Here is a 19,374-nt window from a genome sequence, read left to right on the forward strand (position 1 = left end):
AGAATTAGGCCATTCGTCCCATCAAGTCTACCCAGCCAATCAATCACGGCTGATCATACGTGATACTAGGCAGGTCAAGAACAATATATAGAGAGATGTTTTTTCCATCAGGACCAGGAAAACCTAAAACCACACACGTGGATTAGAGATGGGAGAACAAAGGATATGTCTGTGAAAAAGACCATGATGGAAATAGTGGTAACGTCAGTGAAAAGATGATCAAGGTTTGTTAACTTGATCTTCGGAGGAGGCGCTGTCCTGAACGGCTGCCTGTCCTGCAGCTGTCCGTTTTTTTTCCCTTCTTTTTTATTATTTTTAGTACGTTGAGTGTGTAGTCAGGGGGCCTAATCTTTTTATGTGTGGGGGGTGGTGGGGGGGAAGGGGGAAACTGCTTTTCGAGTCCCTACCTGGTCGGAGGGGTTGCCTTCCTCCGAGCAGCGACTTCGACCTGTCCTTGCGGCCTACCAGCGGGTCCTGGAGCGACGTTTCCCTGAGGGGACCTGGCCAGAACATCGGCTTTGGCGGCGGCGCAGAACATCGGCTTTGGCGGCGGCGCAGCGCTGGAGCGCTATTGCGGAGCGGGCGATGTCTTTCCTGGGTCGCCGCGCTGGAACTCCAGTATGCTGGGACTGCCGATAAGAACATTGTGGAGCCGCGGTTCTGTGGAGCGGCCAGCTGCGACACTGAACGTTACATCCCGGAGCCTGGGATCTCTTGCTGAGATCGCTAGTGTGTGGAGCTCCGTCCGGCGCGGTCTGTTGGCTTGGAAGCCACGGTCTCCGGTGGGAAGGCGGCCGTTCCTGGCACCCCAAGCTGCTGGGGGTTCTCCCAACGCCGGAGCACCATCACCCAGCGAGAACATCGGGCGCCGTGGCGGCGACTGTGGAGGCCTCAATAAGCCCGACTTTGGGTGGACAAGAGGATGGGGACTGGACTTTGTGCCTTCCCCCACAGTGGGAATCACTGTGGGGGGATGTTTTTGTGTTGAACTTCTTTTTGAATCTATGTTGTATTTTTATTAGTGTGCTGCAAGGACATCAGAATTTCCCCTGAATAAGGGGATTAATAAAGTTTAATCTAATCTAATCTAATCTAACTGCAAATGATTCACCTGGAGGAGACGAAACTAGGAGGAGTAAATTGGGAGGTAGACAAAAGTGCTGGAGAAACTCAGCGGGTGCAGCAGCATCTATGGAGGGAAGGAAATAGGCAACTTTTCGGGCCGAAACCCTTCTTCAGACTTCAGTCAGACTGCAGAAGGGTTTTGGCCCAAAACGTTGCCTATTTCCTTCGCTCCATAGATGCTGCTGCACCCGCTGAGTTTCTCCAGCATTTTTGTCTACCTTCGATTTTCTAGCATCTGCAGTTCCTTCTTAAACAGGAGAAAAATGGGAACAGAGGGGAGAGGAAAAAAAAAAATAACTAGATGGACCTGTGTGTAAATGACCCAGTCATTCTCACAAACATGGTACAACTTACAGTTTATTAAAAGACACTTACAGTACAGCATGTTGCTTCAGCTGTGTTGCGGCAATTAGATTAACAGCACAAGCTGGGTTGCGATAATGAACAGTGAAGTAGGCAGACCTTCTAATAATAAAGCACTACCTCGGTCAGTGTGGAGTAACCAATCTATACTGTGAGAAGCAGAACACACCCTATTACTGGAAGTCTGAACCAGAGGGGAATGTTGGAAATACCAGCAGGTCAGGCAGCAACTGTGTTGAGAAAAACCTTTCAGTCCATGGCCCAGTGGACGCTGACATTGTTACCCAATCTCCAGCGGTCTCTTACCTTCTGCAAGGGGAAGCAAGGTGATGGCGATGCTGAGCCGCCCACTGCCCAGGCTGACCAGGTGTGGCTTGTCCGTCTGCACCTTCAGCCCCTTGCCCGTGTCGATCAGGTCCAGGGGTGTATTCTGCCAGGAGAAGAACAGGGTCAACTCATGTTTGCCAAATCGCTTGGAACCGTAGGAGCAAGACAGTCCCAGATGCCATTACCCTCACCTCCTCACACCATTCATTTTGCACAAAGAATGGTGGGTGTATGGAACGAGCTGCCAGAGGAGGTAGTTGGGGCAGGTACTAACATTTCATTTAAGAAATATGTGGACAGGTACATGGATAGAACAGGTTTGGAGGCCAAGCACAGGCAGGTGGGACTAGTGTAGATGAGGCATGTTGGTCGGCGTGGGCAAGTTGGACCGAAGGGCCTGTTTCCACACTGTATCACTCTATGACTCATTCAATGGATCATCTCAACTCCATATCCCAACTCATCCCAGTATCCTCCAATTGCCTAAAATGTTACTTACTAATTTTAGATTTGAACATACTCAAAAAGCATCCTCAGTCCTCTGACTTGGAGAATTCCAAAGACACACAACTCCCAGAGTGGTTCTTGGTTCTTGGTTCTTGGTTCTTGGTTTCTTGGTCCGCCAAAATATTCCAAATGGAATTTAAACTGGAGGTTTAGTGAAATGAAGATATTTTATCTCATCTGAGTCCTAAATAGCAGTTCCCTCAATCTGAGACAATGTGATCTGTATTAAATCCTCTTGCTGCAGAAACATGCTCTCAGCATGCCCCTAGAATTGGATACGTAGCACAAGATCGATGTGCAAACCTCGACGGGACGGGCGTTTTCTACACAAGATATGAGACCCTTTGATAAACAATAGACACAATATGTTTATAAAAGTGATCTTGCATGTGGATAGGATGTTGGTCTTGGCTCCATTTAATATAACAGTTACTGGGGACTCACTGCAGGACAGCAAACATGACTGCAGTTTTCTGGAGCTGAAATATAACTCAGAATTATCGAAAGCATCAACAATGTGACATGTTAATGCTGCCTGCAATATCCTCCTCTCATTCTCCTCATTCGGTCTCACACCAGTCGAACATCTTTCCCTGTATCAGTCCCACTACACGTTGCAACCTTCTGGAAGTACATCCGCTCGCTTCCCCTCTCCCTGGCTTGCCCCCCCCCCCCCCCCACATCAGTCTGAAGAAGGGTCTCGACCCGAAACGTCACCTCTTCCTTCACTCCATAGATGCTGCCTCACCCGCTGAGTTCCTCCAGCATTTTTGTCTACTAGGATATTCTCATGTTGTGAAAGGCCTCTTATAAACCAGTGTATTTTTATTCTTACAAGTGTGATAAATGGTGCGGAGTGTTTGAAAACACAGGAGTCTCAACTGAAAAAGCAGAGATATCTAGCTGCAAGGTACACAAAATTGCTGGGGAAACTCAGCGGGTGCAGCAGCATCTATGGAGCGAAGGAAATGGGTGACGTTTCGGGCCGGAACCCTTCTTCAGATAGATGCTGCTGCACCCGCTGAGTTTCTCCAGCATTTTTGTGTACCTTCGATCTTCCAGCATCTGCAGTTCCTTCTTGAACCCGATATCTAGCTGCAATTTGAATCTTCCAATCACTGTCTCTTGCGAGCGCAGTAAAGACTGTGATCAGAGAGATACTTGTCTGCCATAATGAGTAGCTTGGGGACACACTATCTCCCAAAGTGCAGCAGTCAAGGCAAAACTGCACTAATAAGATTAATGTTATCCAATTACATGCAACACGATTTGGCAGCTTGCACACTAAAGTGATTAAGAGATAGGCAGTACATGTAACCCGTTCTTCAAACAGTCAGACCGCAGATCTCACAGTATCAGCTCCGGCATGTGTGGAATGCTTTGATAGCTGTATTTAATCAGGCACCATTGCAATCTCACTGCTTTTCTTCAGTCAAAGTAGACAGAAATCACACTCAATTCAATCTATCTGGCGCAGCGGGTCACATTCTTGCCTCTAATCTAGAAGGTCATGGGTTCAAACCCCATTCCAGAGGTACGTATGCTCGTATAACCAAGGCTACAGCTCCAGCCAGTAACAACTTGCATGTCACAGAATTAAGTTCCGAATGATCCTCAATGCCGGGGGCATGCAAGGTGAACAATAGATACGTTTCTGTTTTTAGAGATCTAGCAGGAAACAGGCCCTTCGGCCCACCGGGTCTGCGCTGACCGCTGATCACCCATTCACAAGAGTTTTGTTTAGTTTAGAGATACAGCGCGGAAACAGGCCCTTCGGCCCACCGAGTCCGCACCGGCCAGTGATCACCGCACATTAATACTATCCTACACACACTAGGGACAATTTACACTTGGGACAAATGTTGGGACAAATGTAGGACAAATATAGGTCAAATACAGCCAAATAGGATTAGCATGGGGATGCATCTTGGGCAGCATGGGTGAGGTGGGCTGAAGGGCCTGTTTCCGCAGTGTACAGTGCTATGAACCTGTGGATCTGTTGCTCAGAGTGTGCCTGAGACTCCAGAAATAAGGAGTAAACTAACCAGATCATGTGTATTGCTGACTTCAATTGACTAGTAGGTTGGTCAAGTCTCTCGGAAGGAGTTTGAGATCTTTTTCACCTTCTCTTCTGACAGGTTTCACCCGAGACACACAGCTCTTCATGAGATCCACACCTGAGTGGCAACCTTGGTCAGAGGGTTGAATCTCTAAAGTAAGACTTGAATCAACAACCTGAGATCCGAATTCTACCCACGGGGCCAGAATGGCAATTGAAGGACTGTGAAAATGTGGCCTTACATTCACACCCAATACAGACCAGTTTGTTGCCAACTCACCCACTGCTATGGCATGGAATGTCCCCCCCCCTCCCCCCCCCCCAATACTAAAACACGCCAATAGATAAAAGGTTCATGTGAGAATTAGGCCATTCAGCCCATCAAGTCTACTCTGTCATTCAATCATGGCTGATCTATCTTTGCCTGAACCCCATTGTCCTGTCTTCTCCCCATGAGCCCCGACACCCGAGTGCTGCTAATACACTCCACACGTAGATGTCCAAACTCTTTAAACGGACGTGTTTTACCTGAATGGTTTTCTTTGCTTTTTTCATTTGGTCTGGAGTGTTCCTGTTCTGTTTGTCCATGATGATGTCATTCACAACCGCACTTTCACACTCCTGGATATCCTGAGATTGGAAGAAGAGAAACAAAACATCTATTTTTATTTTTGGATCAGTTGTTTCCCTGGAATATTATGCGAGCACCAGACCATTTACACTGTTGTGTTCGCTCTCTGTAAGAGTTCTCCCATTTGTTCTTCTCCCCTGAAATTTCCAAGTACATCTGTATTTTTTCTTATTTTTCAGGTATTCATTCAATTCCCTCTACAATTTATTCCTGAATTCTGCTGCCCTTTCAGGTTGAGATACTATGAGATTCTATGGTTGCAGAACATTCATATGTGTCACAAAACATCTTCAGAGCATCAGGTCAGTGCCAGTCAATAAAGTGCTTAAATGCATTTCATCGTCATTGAGTCACACAGGCCCTTCGGCCCTACTTGCCCATGCCGACCAACATGCCCCATCTACACTAGTACCACCTGCATGCGTTTGGCCCGTGTCCCTTGAATAACTTTTAGAGGGAAGTGAATAAAATATCTTGAACCACTGGGTCTATAATCCTGCAGGGCAGGGCTCTTCCACTACACATTGATAATGGGAAGAACATCTCTTCCTTCACCCCCCTTTCATAAGATCATCAGTGATGGGAGCAGAATTAGGCCATTCGGCCCATCAAGTCCACTCTGCCATTCAATTATAGCTGATCTATCTCTTGCTCTTAACACCATTCTCCTGCCTTCTCCCCATAACCCCTGACACCCACACTAATCAAGAATCTATCTATCACTGCCTTAAAAATATCCATTGACTTGGTCTCCACAGCCGTCTGTGGAAATGAATTCCACAGAATCACCACCCTCTGACCAAAGAAATTCCTCCTCATCTCCTTCTTAAAGGAACTTCCTTTAATTCTGAGGCTCTGACCTCTAGTCCTAGACTCTCCCACGAGTGGAAACATCCTCTCCACATCCACTCTATCCAAGCCTTTCATTATTCGGTATGTTTCAATGAGGTCCCCCCTCATCTTCCTAAACTCCAACGAATACAGGCCCAGTGCCGACAAACGCTGATCATATGTTAACCCACTCATTCCTGGGATCATTCTTGTAAACCTGCTCCGGACCCATTCTCCAGAGCCGACACATCTTTCCTCAGATATGGGACCCAAAGCTGCTCACAATACTCCAGTGGCCTTATCAAGCCTCAGACTGACATCTGATTTTGTATTCTAGCCCTCTTGAATTAAATGCTAGCATTGAGTTTTCTAGCAGGCACCCTTTCTCGTGAAAGTAAGTCTTTTCATCAGCCTTCTCATCCTTGATGGGTCTCCGCTGAGCTAATGGTGCCTTCTCACCCTTTGAATGTTGTGTCTCTTTACTTTTCCTTTATGATCATTGTACACAGCGAAGAGGATTTCGTCTATTTATTTTGTGTGGCCCCCCCTCATAGTTTTAATCACCTCAATTATGATTCAGTTTCCATTTCCATTTCTCCTCTTCTGTTCCAAATAAAACAGCCCCAGTTCATCCCCATGGTTACAATTACCCAGTTATGGCAACATCTTCATAAATCTTCTCTGAGCAATCACATCTTGCAGTGACTAGAACTGTGCCTAACTAAAGTTGTCAACGTTTCAGCAGTTACGACTCTTCCCGACTCTTCCATTCTGTGTCTCAGCTAATAAAGTACCTGCCTTTTCATCTTCATTGAATGAAGTTGAAGATTCATTCATTGGCAGAGATTGATAGACTCTTGATCGGTACGGGTGTCAGGGGTTACGGGGAAGTGGCAGGAGACTGGGGTTGAGAGGGAAAGATAGAACAGCCATGATTGAATGGCAGGTTAGACGATGGGCTGAATGGCCTGATTCCTGTCTCCTCTCAAAAACTGCAGACGCACAAAATTGTAGCTTAATTGGAGATCAAAGGTCTAATTTATTGTTGTAACTGTAACATTAAATCTAAAAAAATAATCCAATGACAACAGCTAAAGCAGTTGAAGGGTTAAACAAGACACCATTAGCTCAGCGGAGACCCATCACCCCCCCTCCCCCCCACTGTTACAATGGGATAGTGAGTCACGTACATGTTACCTTGTTTAATGCTTTCCTATTTAAAATAATTAGGGTGTTTCAGCCCTGCTGCCTGTCTTCAGCAACAGATCAAAACCTGAAACCCGGTGTACAGAGAGAGTGGAAAATAATCCCTCGACAGTCAGCATCTCAAACACGGCTGCTGTAGACACCCCCCCCCCCCCCCCCCCCCGACCATGAGACCCCCCACCCACACAGCTGCTGTATACCACCCCCCCTCCGACCCCGAGACCCCCCCAACACAGCTGCCATATACCACCCCCACCCCACCCACCCCGACACTGAGACCCCCCACCCCCCACACACGGCTCTGTTGCCCTAAAGAGGGGGTGTGGTGGGGTGTTGGGGTGGGGGGTGGGGGGGGCAATGGGGGTGTGGGGGGGTGGGGTGTGTGGTGGGTGGGGGGTGGGGGGTGATGGGCCAGTGTGGGTGTGGGGGGTGTGGCGGTGGGGGGTGGGGGGCAGTGGGGGGGTGTGGGGTGGGGGGTGGGGTGTGGGGTTGGGGGGTGTGGGGTTTGGCAGTGTGGGGTGTGGGGGGGCAGTGGGGGTGTTGGGAGTGGGTGGTGGGGTGTGGGGTGGGGGGTGGGGTGTGGGCAGGTGTTGGGTTGGGGGGGCAGTGGGGGGTGTGGGGTGGGGGGTGGGGGGGACATGTGGGGGGTGTGGGGGAGGTGGGTGTGGGGGTGGGGGTGGGGGTGTGGGCGTGAGGGCGTGGGGGGGGCAGTGGGGGGGTGTGGGGTGGGGGGTGGGGTGTGGGGGGTGGGGGGTGGGGGGGGTGGGGGGGGGGGTGGGGGGTGGGGGGTGGGGGGTGTGGGGTGGGGAGTGTGGAGTGGGGTGTGGGGAGTGTGGAGTGTGGAGTGGGGAGTGTGGAGTGGGGGGTGTGGGGGGTGGGGTGGGGGGTGTGGGGTGGGGGGGGTGTGTGGGGCGGGGGGGCAGTGTGGGGTGTGGGGTGTGGGGGGGGTGGGGTGGGGGGGTGCAGCAATGTGTGGGGGGTGGGGACAGTGTTGCCAAGCACAGCTGTCATGGCAACAGGACAGCAACATGACAGTAAAGGCTGGCGGTCTGAGCTGTAATGTAGGGATGTGATACTTGGGGGGGGGGTGACCACAGGAGTCCAGGCAGGGTACGTGGGGCCTCTACACATACGTGTCTCACTGCCCCCCCCCCCATCACCACACAGCTAGACTTGGTGATAATCCAATTATTTTTCTGTGATCCTCCAAGTCTTGTCTGAGTCATTGAAGCAACAAGATGCTCTGGGAAACGGATACTGAACACCACAAAGCAAGGAGTTGTCCACGGCTGCATCATGAACCTGGAATGATAGAATCATTATGGAAGGGGTGAAGGCCATTTGGCCCATCAAATCCGTGCCAGCTCTCTCTGGGGTAATCCAGGCGATCTCCTTCCCACCTCTGCATTTCCCCCCCCACAAATGTCACCTTCAATTGTTCTGAAGTCATTGACAGACGATGGGTTCATCACCACCCCACATGTGAGTGTCCCGGGCCTGTGGCCTTTCACCTTCTCTTGCACCCTCTGCTAATTAACCTACAAATCTGCACGTCTTTGGAGTGCGGGAGGAAACCGGAGCACCCGGGGAAAACCCACGTGATCAAAGGGACATCATACAAACTCCGTACCGTCAGGATTGAACCCGAATCTCTGGCGATGTACCTTCAACCTTGCACCTTGTACCTTCTGGAGAGTCCACACTAGACTAGAAGTTGGACAATTTTATACTGGACAATTTTTACATTTATCAATAGACAATAGGTGCAGGAGTAGGTCATTCGACCCTTCGAGCCAGCACCGCCATTCAATGTGATCATGGCTGATCATCCCCAATCAGCAACCTGTTCCTGCCTTCTCCCCATATCCACTGACTCCGCTATTTTGCAGCCAATTAACCTACAAATCTGTACGTCTTTGGAATGCGGGAGGAAACCGAAGATCTCGGAAGAAACCCATGCACGTCACGGAGAGAATGACAAACTCCGTACAGACAGCACCCGTAGTCAGGATCGAACCCGGGTCTTCGTTGCTGCATTTTGTTGTAAGGCAGCAACTCTACCGCTGTGCACCCATCGAATCTGATGCCTAAAGATTTGGTCACTTAGGGAAGGAGGCAGAGCATGGCCAGGCGTTCCATGTGCTCATCTGGGGAGGGGATTAGCAGCAGATGTGCACAGGCAAAAGGATTGAACATTCCACGCTGAATCCGGTATTCAGACTTTGCCCAACCACACAGTTTGGGAGCTTTCAACCACAACACGGGAACTCCAGAGATGTGAGGTTGCCACAACTCCACTGCCCAGCAATATCTGAGGCAACTTGGATCCAGTTTTTGAAAAACATTTCAAGTAGATTGCAACTGAGATTAGTTCATACGAGGACAACAGATGTGGGAAAAACAAGCTCCCACTTGATAAATAAGTCTTATCAATAGGACAAAGGAATGTATGGATTGCAGTCCCACTCAGCAGCAGTGGCTTGGACATACAACATTGTAAGACATTACAAAGAGCTTCAAAGTTAAGATGACGTCAGACGCAAGATCATTTTTGGGAAAGTCAAAGGAAAAGTTTAATGAAGATTTTGGTGTAGATATTAGAGTATTCCAGAGCTCAGGGCCCAGGCTGCTGGGAGTAGGGCCATCCAGAGAGAACGCAAACACTGGAGGTGGAGACACAAGGGACTGAAGATATTGGTTTGCAAAAAAAGGCACAAGGTGCTGGAGTAACTCAGTGGATCAGGCAGCATCTCTGGGGAACTGGGTTGGGTCCCTTCTCAGGTAGAAGGTCTGAAGAGGGGTCCCAACAGAAAACGTCACCTATCCACGTTCTCCAGAAAACTAGAGATGTATTGGAGGATAAAAGATATGCAAAAAAATATCGATGATAAAGGAACCAGGCCATTGTTAGCTGTTTGTTGGGTGAAAACGAGAAGCTAGTGCGACTTGGGTGGGGGAGGGATAGAGAGAGAGGGAATGCCGGGGCTACCTGAAATGAGAGAAATCAATATTCAGACCAGTTAATCAAAGGAGAATCCTAAAGCCCCTGTCCCACTTAGGAAACCTGAACGGAAACCTCTGGAGACTTTGCGCCCCACCCAAGGTTTCCGTGCGGTTCCTGGAGGTTGCAGGTGGTTGCCAGAGGTTGCAGGTAGTGGAAGCAGGTAGGGAGACTGACAAAAACCTCCGGTAACCGCACGGAAACCTTGGGTGGAGCACAAAGTCTCCAGAGGTTTCCGTTCAGGTTTCCTAAATGGGACAGGGGCATAAAGATGCAGAGAGAGAGATGGGGTGTCCATCCCACAAGGCATGTCCATCACTAGGTGAGTGTTGGAAAGCAGGGAGACAGAAGCAAGGAGCCAGAAGCTGAAGAGCGCAGAGACTCTCAGAGGCTGAAGCACTGAAGATCAAGATAAGAAAATCGAGTTATTGCCAAGTTAGCGGTCAAACAGGGCGGCAACAAAATAAATGCATTGGGGATTGGGGACCAATGGAAAAATATTCCATCAACAACATCTTTCTTCAACCCTTTGAGCCAAGAAGGGACATAGCTACAAATTTGAGTAACAAGTAACGGCAGCTTCACAAGTTACCTACTTTAACTAATCAAAATTACACGTGCTCGTCCTTTACCCTCCAATCCTGTCACCTCTACTTTTCAAACTTAGAAACCATGAGGATCCTCAATATTAATGCTGTTCTTTAAAGAGAAGCATATGAGAGAGTGTCTGAGTAAAGACAGATAAGGCAACACACACAGACACAAAGGCACAAACGGACAAACATGCAGGCGCAGGGACAGACAGAGACAGAGACAGAGACAGAGACAGAGACAGAGACAGAGACAGAGACAGAGACAGAGACAGAGACAGAGACAGACAGAGACAGAGACAGAGACAGAGACAGAGACAGACAGAGACAGAGACAGAGACAGAGACAGAGACAGAGACAGAGACAGAGACAGAGACAGAGACAGAGACAGAGAGACAGAGAGACAGAGAGACAGAGACACAGAGACAGAGAGATAGAGAGACACAGACACACACAGACAGACACAGACACACACACAGACACACATACAGACACACACACACACAGACAAAGAAACACATTCCCTCCAACCCATAACTCTGAAAATCGGAGCCCAAGGAGTGACTTACATGACGGGGTTGGTCAGGTACACACGGAGATGGTGGGAGCTCAGTAAACACTCATCATGCTTCATAGGTCAGCGCAGAGAAGAGGAGCAGATGTCTCCTCTGGGAGTAGAGGGGGGAAGGAGAGGTAGCGGAGCTGCTGACGGCTATACAGAATAAGAGCATGAAATGACTTGTCTTGCAACAGAAAATAAATCTCAAATCGCAGTATGTGAGCATGTCTGTGCTCATCAGATTGCCCCTGCAGGTTCACTCAAACTGAAACCCAAAAATGTGAACTATTTGTTGTAATGTGATATGTCAACACATATTGTAAAAGCAATTCTCAGCTTTCCTTGATAATTAACTGCACTGCCCTACAACCAATCTGGTAACATTATTACATATAACGCTGCTTGTCTGTAACCTTCAGCTAAATACATTTTCCCAGCAATTATTTATAGACTAATTATCTCTAGTGGTTCCATAATCTTAACATTTCCCTGATGCATTGTCGTGTGCGGAACATCCCAGGTTTGATGATAATGTTGGGAGTATTCCCATTACTAATCATTCTCTGCTCTTTGGAATTGGAGACTAAAGGGCCTGTCCCACTGACGTGATTTCACGACCATACAGGCTTCAACCCGCAACATGCCTCCTGTATGGTCGTGAGTCGTCTCCTCGGCCGCCCAAAGAGTCGTAGCGTATTTCTGGTCGCCGCTGAAGTTTCAACGCGTTGAAACTTCGCCGACCTGCGACGACTTACAACGGGTGCCTGCAGTCGCCGAAAAAGTTGCGTAAGTGGGACAGGCCCGTTAGTCAGGCCAACTTTGACTGTTGCAAATGTATGGAGACTGATTGCAATTCACATGCGTGACAGTACTTTCTAATAAAATGTCTTCAGCCATTTCACAGAGTGTTATCAAACAAAACTCAACACACAGCTACATCAGATATCTGTGATTTCATGGTCTGTGGATATTTCCTGCCAACAAGATAAAGAGTTTTGAGCATTCATTGTAGTTTTAGCCACTGATTTTGAAAGTGGAAAGATTCCCCAAGTGTCACATCTGGCAAGTTGCTGTTGGCCCAACACAGATACAGGACCGTCAGCCCATACTGACCATCAAATAATACATGGGAGATATCATGTAAATATGTCATAGGAAAGAAATGAAATCAGAATGTACCCAGAAATGAGAGAGATAAAACTAAATGAATTCTGGAAATGTGAAATAAAGGGTGGGAGACTCGCTCTTCACCATATTCCTGTCAATATTCCAGCACAATTCCACCGGCGTGCTAACACCTGCGCCCCAACACCTGCGCCCCAACACCTGCGCCCCAACACCTGCGCCCCAACACCTGCGCCCCAACACCTGCGCCCCAACACCTGCGCCCCAACACCTGCGCCCCAACACCTGCGCCCCAACACCTGCGCCCCAACACCTGCGCCCCAACACCTGCGCCCCAACACCTGAGCCCCAACACCTGCGCCCCAACACCTGCGCCCCAACACCTGCGCCCCAACACCTGCGCCCCAACATCTGCGCCCCAACACCTGAGCCCCAACACCTGCGCCCCAACACCTGCGCACCAAATTGCAATAAACTATTTATTTTATACGTTTTCACGGACAATAAAGTATCATACATTCAATCATTCACTCACTCACGAGGGGCTATTTACACATTACCTGAATACTGCAACCAATTCAGCCACTCACCTACACACTAGGGGCAATTTACACTGGCCAATGATCCTACCAGTCTGTGGAACATGGGAGGAGACAGATGCAATCCCAGGATACCAGTGTGGTCACGGGGAGAATGTGCAAACTCCACACAGAGGTCAGGATTGAACCCCTAATGCTGGAGCCATGTAGCAATGGCACTATTAGCTGTGCCACTCTGCCAAAGTTGTATTAGACCTTCAGGGCTGACAATGCCAGAGCTTTAACGATTTAGAACAGTCTCCATGGATATCCAGAAAGCACGTGATCCTGGACATTCTCCACTTTAAGAAGAACTAAGGAGTATTCGTCTGAAGAAGGATCCTGACTCGAAATGTCACCTGTCCATGTTTCCAGAGATGCTGCCTGACCCGCTGAGTTACTCCAGCACTTTGTGTCCTTTTGTGTCAACCAGCATCTGCAGTTCCTTATTTCTGCAAGGAGTATTAGTGTTGGGGACAAATGATCTAGCAGGAAACAGTCCAAAGACATAGTTACGATGGGTGGAAAGAAGCCTGAAGGTGTGTGCTTGTTTCAACAACTAGTCTGTTGAAGTCTGATAGAGGGTGTCAGCCCGAAACGTCACCCATCCCATCTCTCCAGAGATGCTGCCTGTCCCACTGAGTTACTTCAGCATTTTGTGTCTATCTTTGCTTGTTTGAATGTTCCTCTCTCCCATGTCAATTTCACAGCAGTGTCAATTCAACCACAGACCAGGGACAGAGAGATGTGGACATGAAGGGAAACGGGGGAGAGAGTTCTGGTCAATGGCATGGAGGTAGAAGACCAGGCATGATGTTGCTGAAGTCACATCTTCCTCAGAAGACCAAACTGCCGTCCCCTGCTCTTAACTCTCACTATCATGCAGAGACCATGAAACACACAGCTAATCCAACGTCAAGCAAAACAGGAAGCTAATCCCAACACCATAAACAACGCACAGATGTCTGATACATTCTGATGAAACCACGGAAGTTATTTTAAATCCTTATAATCCTTTAGTCCGGAAGTGGCGGCGCTGGTGAACGGCTGCGGCTCGCCTGCAGTCCGTTTGTCTTTACTTTTTTATGTTGTTTTTTTTCCGTTTTGTCTAGTTAGTTTTTGTTTTTTAGGTTGTGTTTATGTGGGGGGGTGGGGGGGGGGGGGGGGGGGGTTGAAACGGGGCTTGCTGTCTCTCTCTTCGGGGGAATACGACTTTTTTGTCGTATCCCCCTTCTCTGCCTCCGTCTGCGCTGAGGCCTAATGGCGGAGCTGGCGGCCTCGAGACTCCGGAGGCAGAGCCAGTCAGGACTTGCCCTGGGCTCGCTCCCGTGAGGGCAGCCCGGCTCGGGGCTGGAACGGTGCTCCGGTGGCTGGGACGGCGTTCTGGCGGCTATGACCTGGGTCCGGGGTTGAGCCGCGGGCCAGCGGCTGCGTACGCTGGACTGGAGGGCGGCAGCTTCGACCACCCCGGGCCGCGGTGTTTGAGCCGGCCCATTGCGGGGTTCGGTTTGTACCATCGCCCGGTGGGGAATCGCCTCAGCGCAGAGGGAGAAGAGGAGGGAAGAGACTGCAGCCCTAAGATTTTTGCCTCCACCACAGTGAGGAGGTGCTTGGAGGACTCACTGTGGTGGTGTTAATTTGTGTTTATTGTTGTTATTATTGTATGATTCTATGTATGACAGCAGGCACGAAATTTCGTTCAGACTGTAAGGTCTGAATGACAATAAAGGCATTCAATTCAATTCAATTCAATTATAAACACGGCGTTAACTTCAGCTGAGGTCTAGAATTCAGTTCTGGCACTCTATTTTGGAATGGGCATCAGGGAGAAGGGGACAAGGTGATGAATGAAGCAGATACAATGCTTAAGAAGGAACTGCAGATGCTGGAAAATCGAAGGTAGACAAAAGTGCTTGAGAAACTCAGCTCGTGCAGCAGCATCTATGGAGCGAAGGAAATAGGCAACGTTTCGGGCCGAAATCGGGCAGGTACAAGAAAAGAGCACCCTCAATTATGTGCAGAGAAGTTCAGGGGAGATTTCATCAAAGATTTTCAGGTCATGAATGGATTTTGGATGTGGTTTTACCTCCCACAGTGAGTTACTATGACCTGGGCAGCACAGACCTCCAGAGGAAGAGAAATAGATTCAATAGCAACGTACAAAAGAAAATAGAATAAATAGCAGAACAGATTTCCGCAGCTCTGGGGAAATGGGATTAATTGGATGGAAACCAAAAAGCACAATGGGACAAAGGCTTCCTCCTGTGATCATGTAGGAGCTCACCGTCCTAACATCGTCCTCTGATCCCTGCCTGACCGCAGTACTCCAGTTTTCTGTTTATATTTCAAGTTTCCTGAATTCTCAATATTTGTGCCTTAAAGAATTTGCACGGTTATTTTTTTTCCTCTCTTCAAGTTGTTCTTGGATTCAGGCAAGGCCACACAGGCAAAGAAATGTATATAAACCATCGCACATAAACAGTTGGAACTCGTTTCTTGATGTTCCCAGAAGACTGTACATAAGTTCATTAAGTGAAAGGAGAAGAATTAGGCCATTCAGCCCATCAAGTCTGCTCCGCCATTCAATCATGGCTGATCTATCTCTCCCTCCTAACCCCATTCTCCCCGTAACCCCTGACACCCGTACTAATCAAGAATCTATCTATCTCTGCCTTAAAAATATCCACTGACTTGACCTCCACAGCCTTCTGTGGCAAAGAATTCCACAGATTCACCACCCTCTGACTAAAGAAATTCCTGGTTGGTTTTGGGGCGAAATGTACATTCCTTCTCATGTTTCTGTTTGATTGTTCTCTTAACTGCCCTTTAGAATTAACACACAGTCAAATGAGTTTGTAGCCCACTTTTATCATAGCCTGATCAAGGGTCTTTCTGCTATTTCTGAATCTATATATGCTGTTATATTCGGAAATATAGGGAATATATTTTATAATATATGAAATAATATTTTATTATCACATATAATTATTTATATACAATATGCGATATATCTCTGCTATACAATCTCCCTTGTTCCCATAATAAAGACATTTGTTTTGGTTGAAGGTAAACAGAGAAAGCTGGAGTAACTCAGCGGGACAGGCAGCATCTTTGGAGAGAAGGAATGGGTGACGATTCGGGTCGAGACCCTTCTTCAGACCCGAAACGTCGCCTATTCCTTCTCACCGGAGATGCTGCCTGTCCCGCTGAGTTACTCCAGCTTTCTGTGTCTATCTTCGGTTTAAACCAGCATCTGCATTTGTTTTGATCATTCATTGATTCGCTGTTTCTGTCCCATCTGACAGTTTCTCCGTGTGTGATCTCTTACTTCCTGTCATTTAGTTTCTCTCACTTGCAGTGTGACATTTGGTGCCTCCTGTAGCCCTGACAACTCATTGCCTCGTAACCTTCCTCAGTTACTCTCCTCTCCTGCCTGCTCGCCTCCTCCTCTCTCTCTCAGTCCCTTGTGAAGAAACAGATCCGCATTTATATGCCACCTGACACATCTCTCGCAAGTACCTTCCTCTCATTGAAATACTTTCAATGTATTTTCTGTGGTGAAGTAGACAAAACAGCGACCAATTTCCACACAGCAAGATCCCACAACAGCAATCTGAAAACCACCACATTCAGAAGTCCACCAATGTAAAGCACTTTGGTCAACAAGAGTTGTTTTTTAATGTGCTATAGAAATAAAAGTGACTTGACTTGAGAAGTCAAACTTGGGTGTGTGGTGGAACAGAGGGATCTACCAGAGACACAAAATGCTGGAGTAACTCAGTCGAATGGGTGACAATTCGGGTCGAGACTGTTCAGTCTGAAGAAGAGTTACCCATTCCTTCTCCACAGAGATGCTGCCTGTCCCGCTGAGTTACCCCAGCATTTTATATCTATCTTCGGTGTAAACCAGCATTTGCAGTTCCTTCCTACACACAAGGATCTAGAAGCACAGACATGAATGCGGTGTTACAAGCAAGTAGTTTGTGACACACTGGCCTTCATCAGGCATGGGTTTGAGTAAGGTAGTTGGGACATTATATAGCAGTTGTACAGGATGTTGATGAAGCCATACTTGGAGTATTGTATTCAGTGTCGGTCACCTTGTCAGAGGGATAACATCATTAAACTACAAAGAGCATGGAGAAGAATAAGCTTTTCCCATTGAGAGTAGGGAAGATTCAAACAAGAGGACATGATTTGAGAATTAAGGGACAAAAGTTTAGGGGTAACATGAGGGGGAACTTCTTTACTCAGAGAGTGGTAGCTGTGTGGAATGAGCTGCCAGTGGAAGTGGTGGAGGCAGGTTCGATTTTATCATTTAAAAATAAATTGAATAGGTATATGGATGGGAAAGGAATGGAGGGTTATGGTCTGAGTGCAGATAGATGGGACAAGGTGAGAGTAAGTGTTCGGCACGGACTAGAAGGGCCGAGATGGCCTGTTTCCGTGCTGTAATTGTTATATGGTTATATAAGATTTATAAAGAGGTTCCCAGGACTCAATGATTGAGCTATCGGGAGAGGTTGGGTCGTCTACAACTTTATTCCTTAGAGCACAGGAGAATGAAGGGTGGTCTCAGCACCCTTAACACTGCATGATTAAGTCTCGCTGAGACCTTGAACCCACAATTGAGTAACTTCTTCAGCAGCACAGCTCAGACAACAGAAGCTAAATGACTTCCTCCTCCGTCACTGTAAGATTCTGTGACGCGTTTCATGAATAAATGATCAAGAGCAAGGTAAAGGTCGCACAGCGTGAAGAGTAGAGAAATTAGCTACGATGAACTTTCACATCAGTGAGAAAACTCAGCCGCAAATTAAATATTCGATTCTGCTGTAGCGGCGCCTGCTGGCGTACACAGATATCGAACCCAGCGTTCGGAAACCGCGGTCACATGACTCGGGAGGGGTTGCTTGTTTCGTGCGTTAACCCCTTGCGCACGTTAGTTCAGCACTGACCACCGTTGCGGGCAGACGTGTCTGGAGAACCTGAATGCTAGATATCGAACTTTTGAATAAAGATCTGTTGGAAACTCCAGTAGTCATTCTCAGACCACTAAACTACTACGTTAGATTTCCAGGATCAAGTAAAACCCATCACATAAAGCTGAAGAAAACACTTAGAGTTCCTGAAGAATGTAACAAGGTTAATTGAAGGTAGACAAAAATGCTGGAGAAACTCAGCAGGTGCAGCAGCATCTATGGAGCGAAGGAAATAGGTATCGTTTCGGACCGAAACCCTTCTTCAAATAACAAGGTTAATTCCTCAAGGCAATCCATTCAGAAAACTAATATTAATTCCTCCAGCTATAGTTTTAGATAAGTTGGCTGGAATTTTGAACTTGGACAGTGGTCAAGCAGGCCACGTGAACTTTGAGTAGGAAGGAACTGCAGATGCTGGTTTAAACCGAAGACAGACACAAACTGCAGGAGTAACTCAGCGGGTCAGACAGCATCTCTGGAGAAAAGGAATAGGTGATGTTTGGAGCCAAGACCTTTCTTCAGACTGACCTGAAACGTCACCCATTTCTTTTCTCCAGAGAAGCTGCCTGACCCGCTGAGTTACTCCAGTGTCTATCTTCGGTTGCAGCCAGCATCTGCAGTTCCTTCCTCCACATATATACACCGGCTGCCCACTATTGTTCACTTACTTTACACTATCTTGTCGAGTCAGGACCCACCCTCAGTAACTGATGCAGCAACAGCTTGGCAAAACTTGCAGCAAAACTTCAGATGTGCCAAATTATCACTTGGCTCCTCATTAAAGGATTCTTTAAAGGAAACGTTTTTTTCTCCCCACATTCCATGGAAGCTGGCTCAAGAGGCATTGTGTAGCACAACACACAGCTGTTCAACCCCAGTAGTGGTCGTTCAATCCTCATCTCAGGTGTGGAATTTCTATGTTCTCCCCAAGACCATAGAAACATAGAAAATAGGTGCAGTAGTAGGCCATTCGGCCCTTCGAGCCTGCACCGCCATTCAATATGATCATGGCTGATCATCCAACTCAGTATCCTGTACCTGCCTTCTCTCCATACCCCCTGATCCCTTTAGCCACAAGGGTCACATCTAACTCCCTCTTAAATATAGCCAATGAACTGGCCTCAACTACCTTCTGTGGCAGAGAGTTCCAGAGATTCACCACTCTCTGCGTGAAAAATGTTTTTCTCATCTCAGCTCTAAAGGATTTCCCCTTTATCCTTAAGCTGTGACCCCTTGTCCTGGACTTCCCCAAGACCATGTGGGTTCCCTATGGGTGCTCCCCCCCCCCACACCCCACCCCACCCTCAACCCACCCTCACCGCACACCCTCAAACCTCCCCACCCTCACCCCACCACCCCCAACCCCACCCTCACCCCACACCCTCAACCCTCCCCACCCACACCCCACCCTCACGTCCCAAAGACATGTTGGCATGCTAGGAGCAGAATTTGGCCTTTCGGCCCATCACATCTACTCCACCATTCAATCA

The 19,374-nt window shown here is 48.1% G+C and overlaps 1 protein-coding gene across 22 annotated transcripts in view; it reads right to left on the reverse strand.

Annotated features, from left to right (window-relative positions):
- phldb1 (pleckstrin homology like domain family B member 1) overlaps positions 1-19,374 on the reverse strand; it is a 229,072-nt gene that overhangs the window by 141,516 nt on the left and 68,182 nt on the right. For 21 of the 22 annotated variants that reach the window (XM_033049598.1, XM_033049589.1, XM_033049599.1 and 18 more), the window contains exons 2-3: positions 4,910-5,011; positions 1,795-1,918 (exon numbers count right to left, since the gene is read on the reverse strand). In XM_033049598.1, the coding sequence (XP_032905489.1) occupies positions 1,795-1,918; positions 4,910-5,011 (226 nt within the window). Of the gene's footprint in view, positions 1-1,794; positions 1,919-4,909; positions 5,012-11,209; positions 11,325-19,374 lie in introns of those variants that run through there. The other variant, XM_033049602.1, reaches the window with a different exon arrangement.

This window comes from Amblyraja radiata, chromosome 33, assembly GCF_010909765.2.
Source record: "Amblyraja radiata isolate CabotCenter1 chromosome 33, sAmbRad1.1.pri, whole genome shotgun sequence".
Taxonomy (NCBI): domain Eukaryota; kingdom Metazoa; phylum Chordata; class Chondrichthyes; order Rajiformes; family Rajidae; genus Amblyraja; species Amblyraja radiata.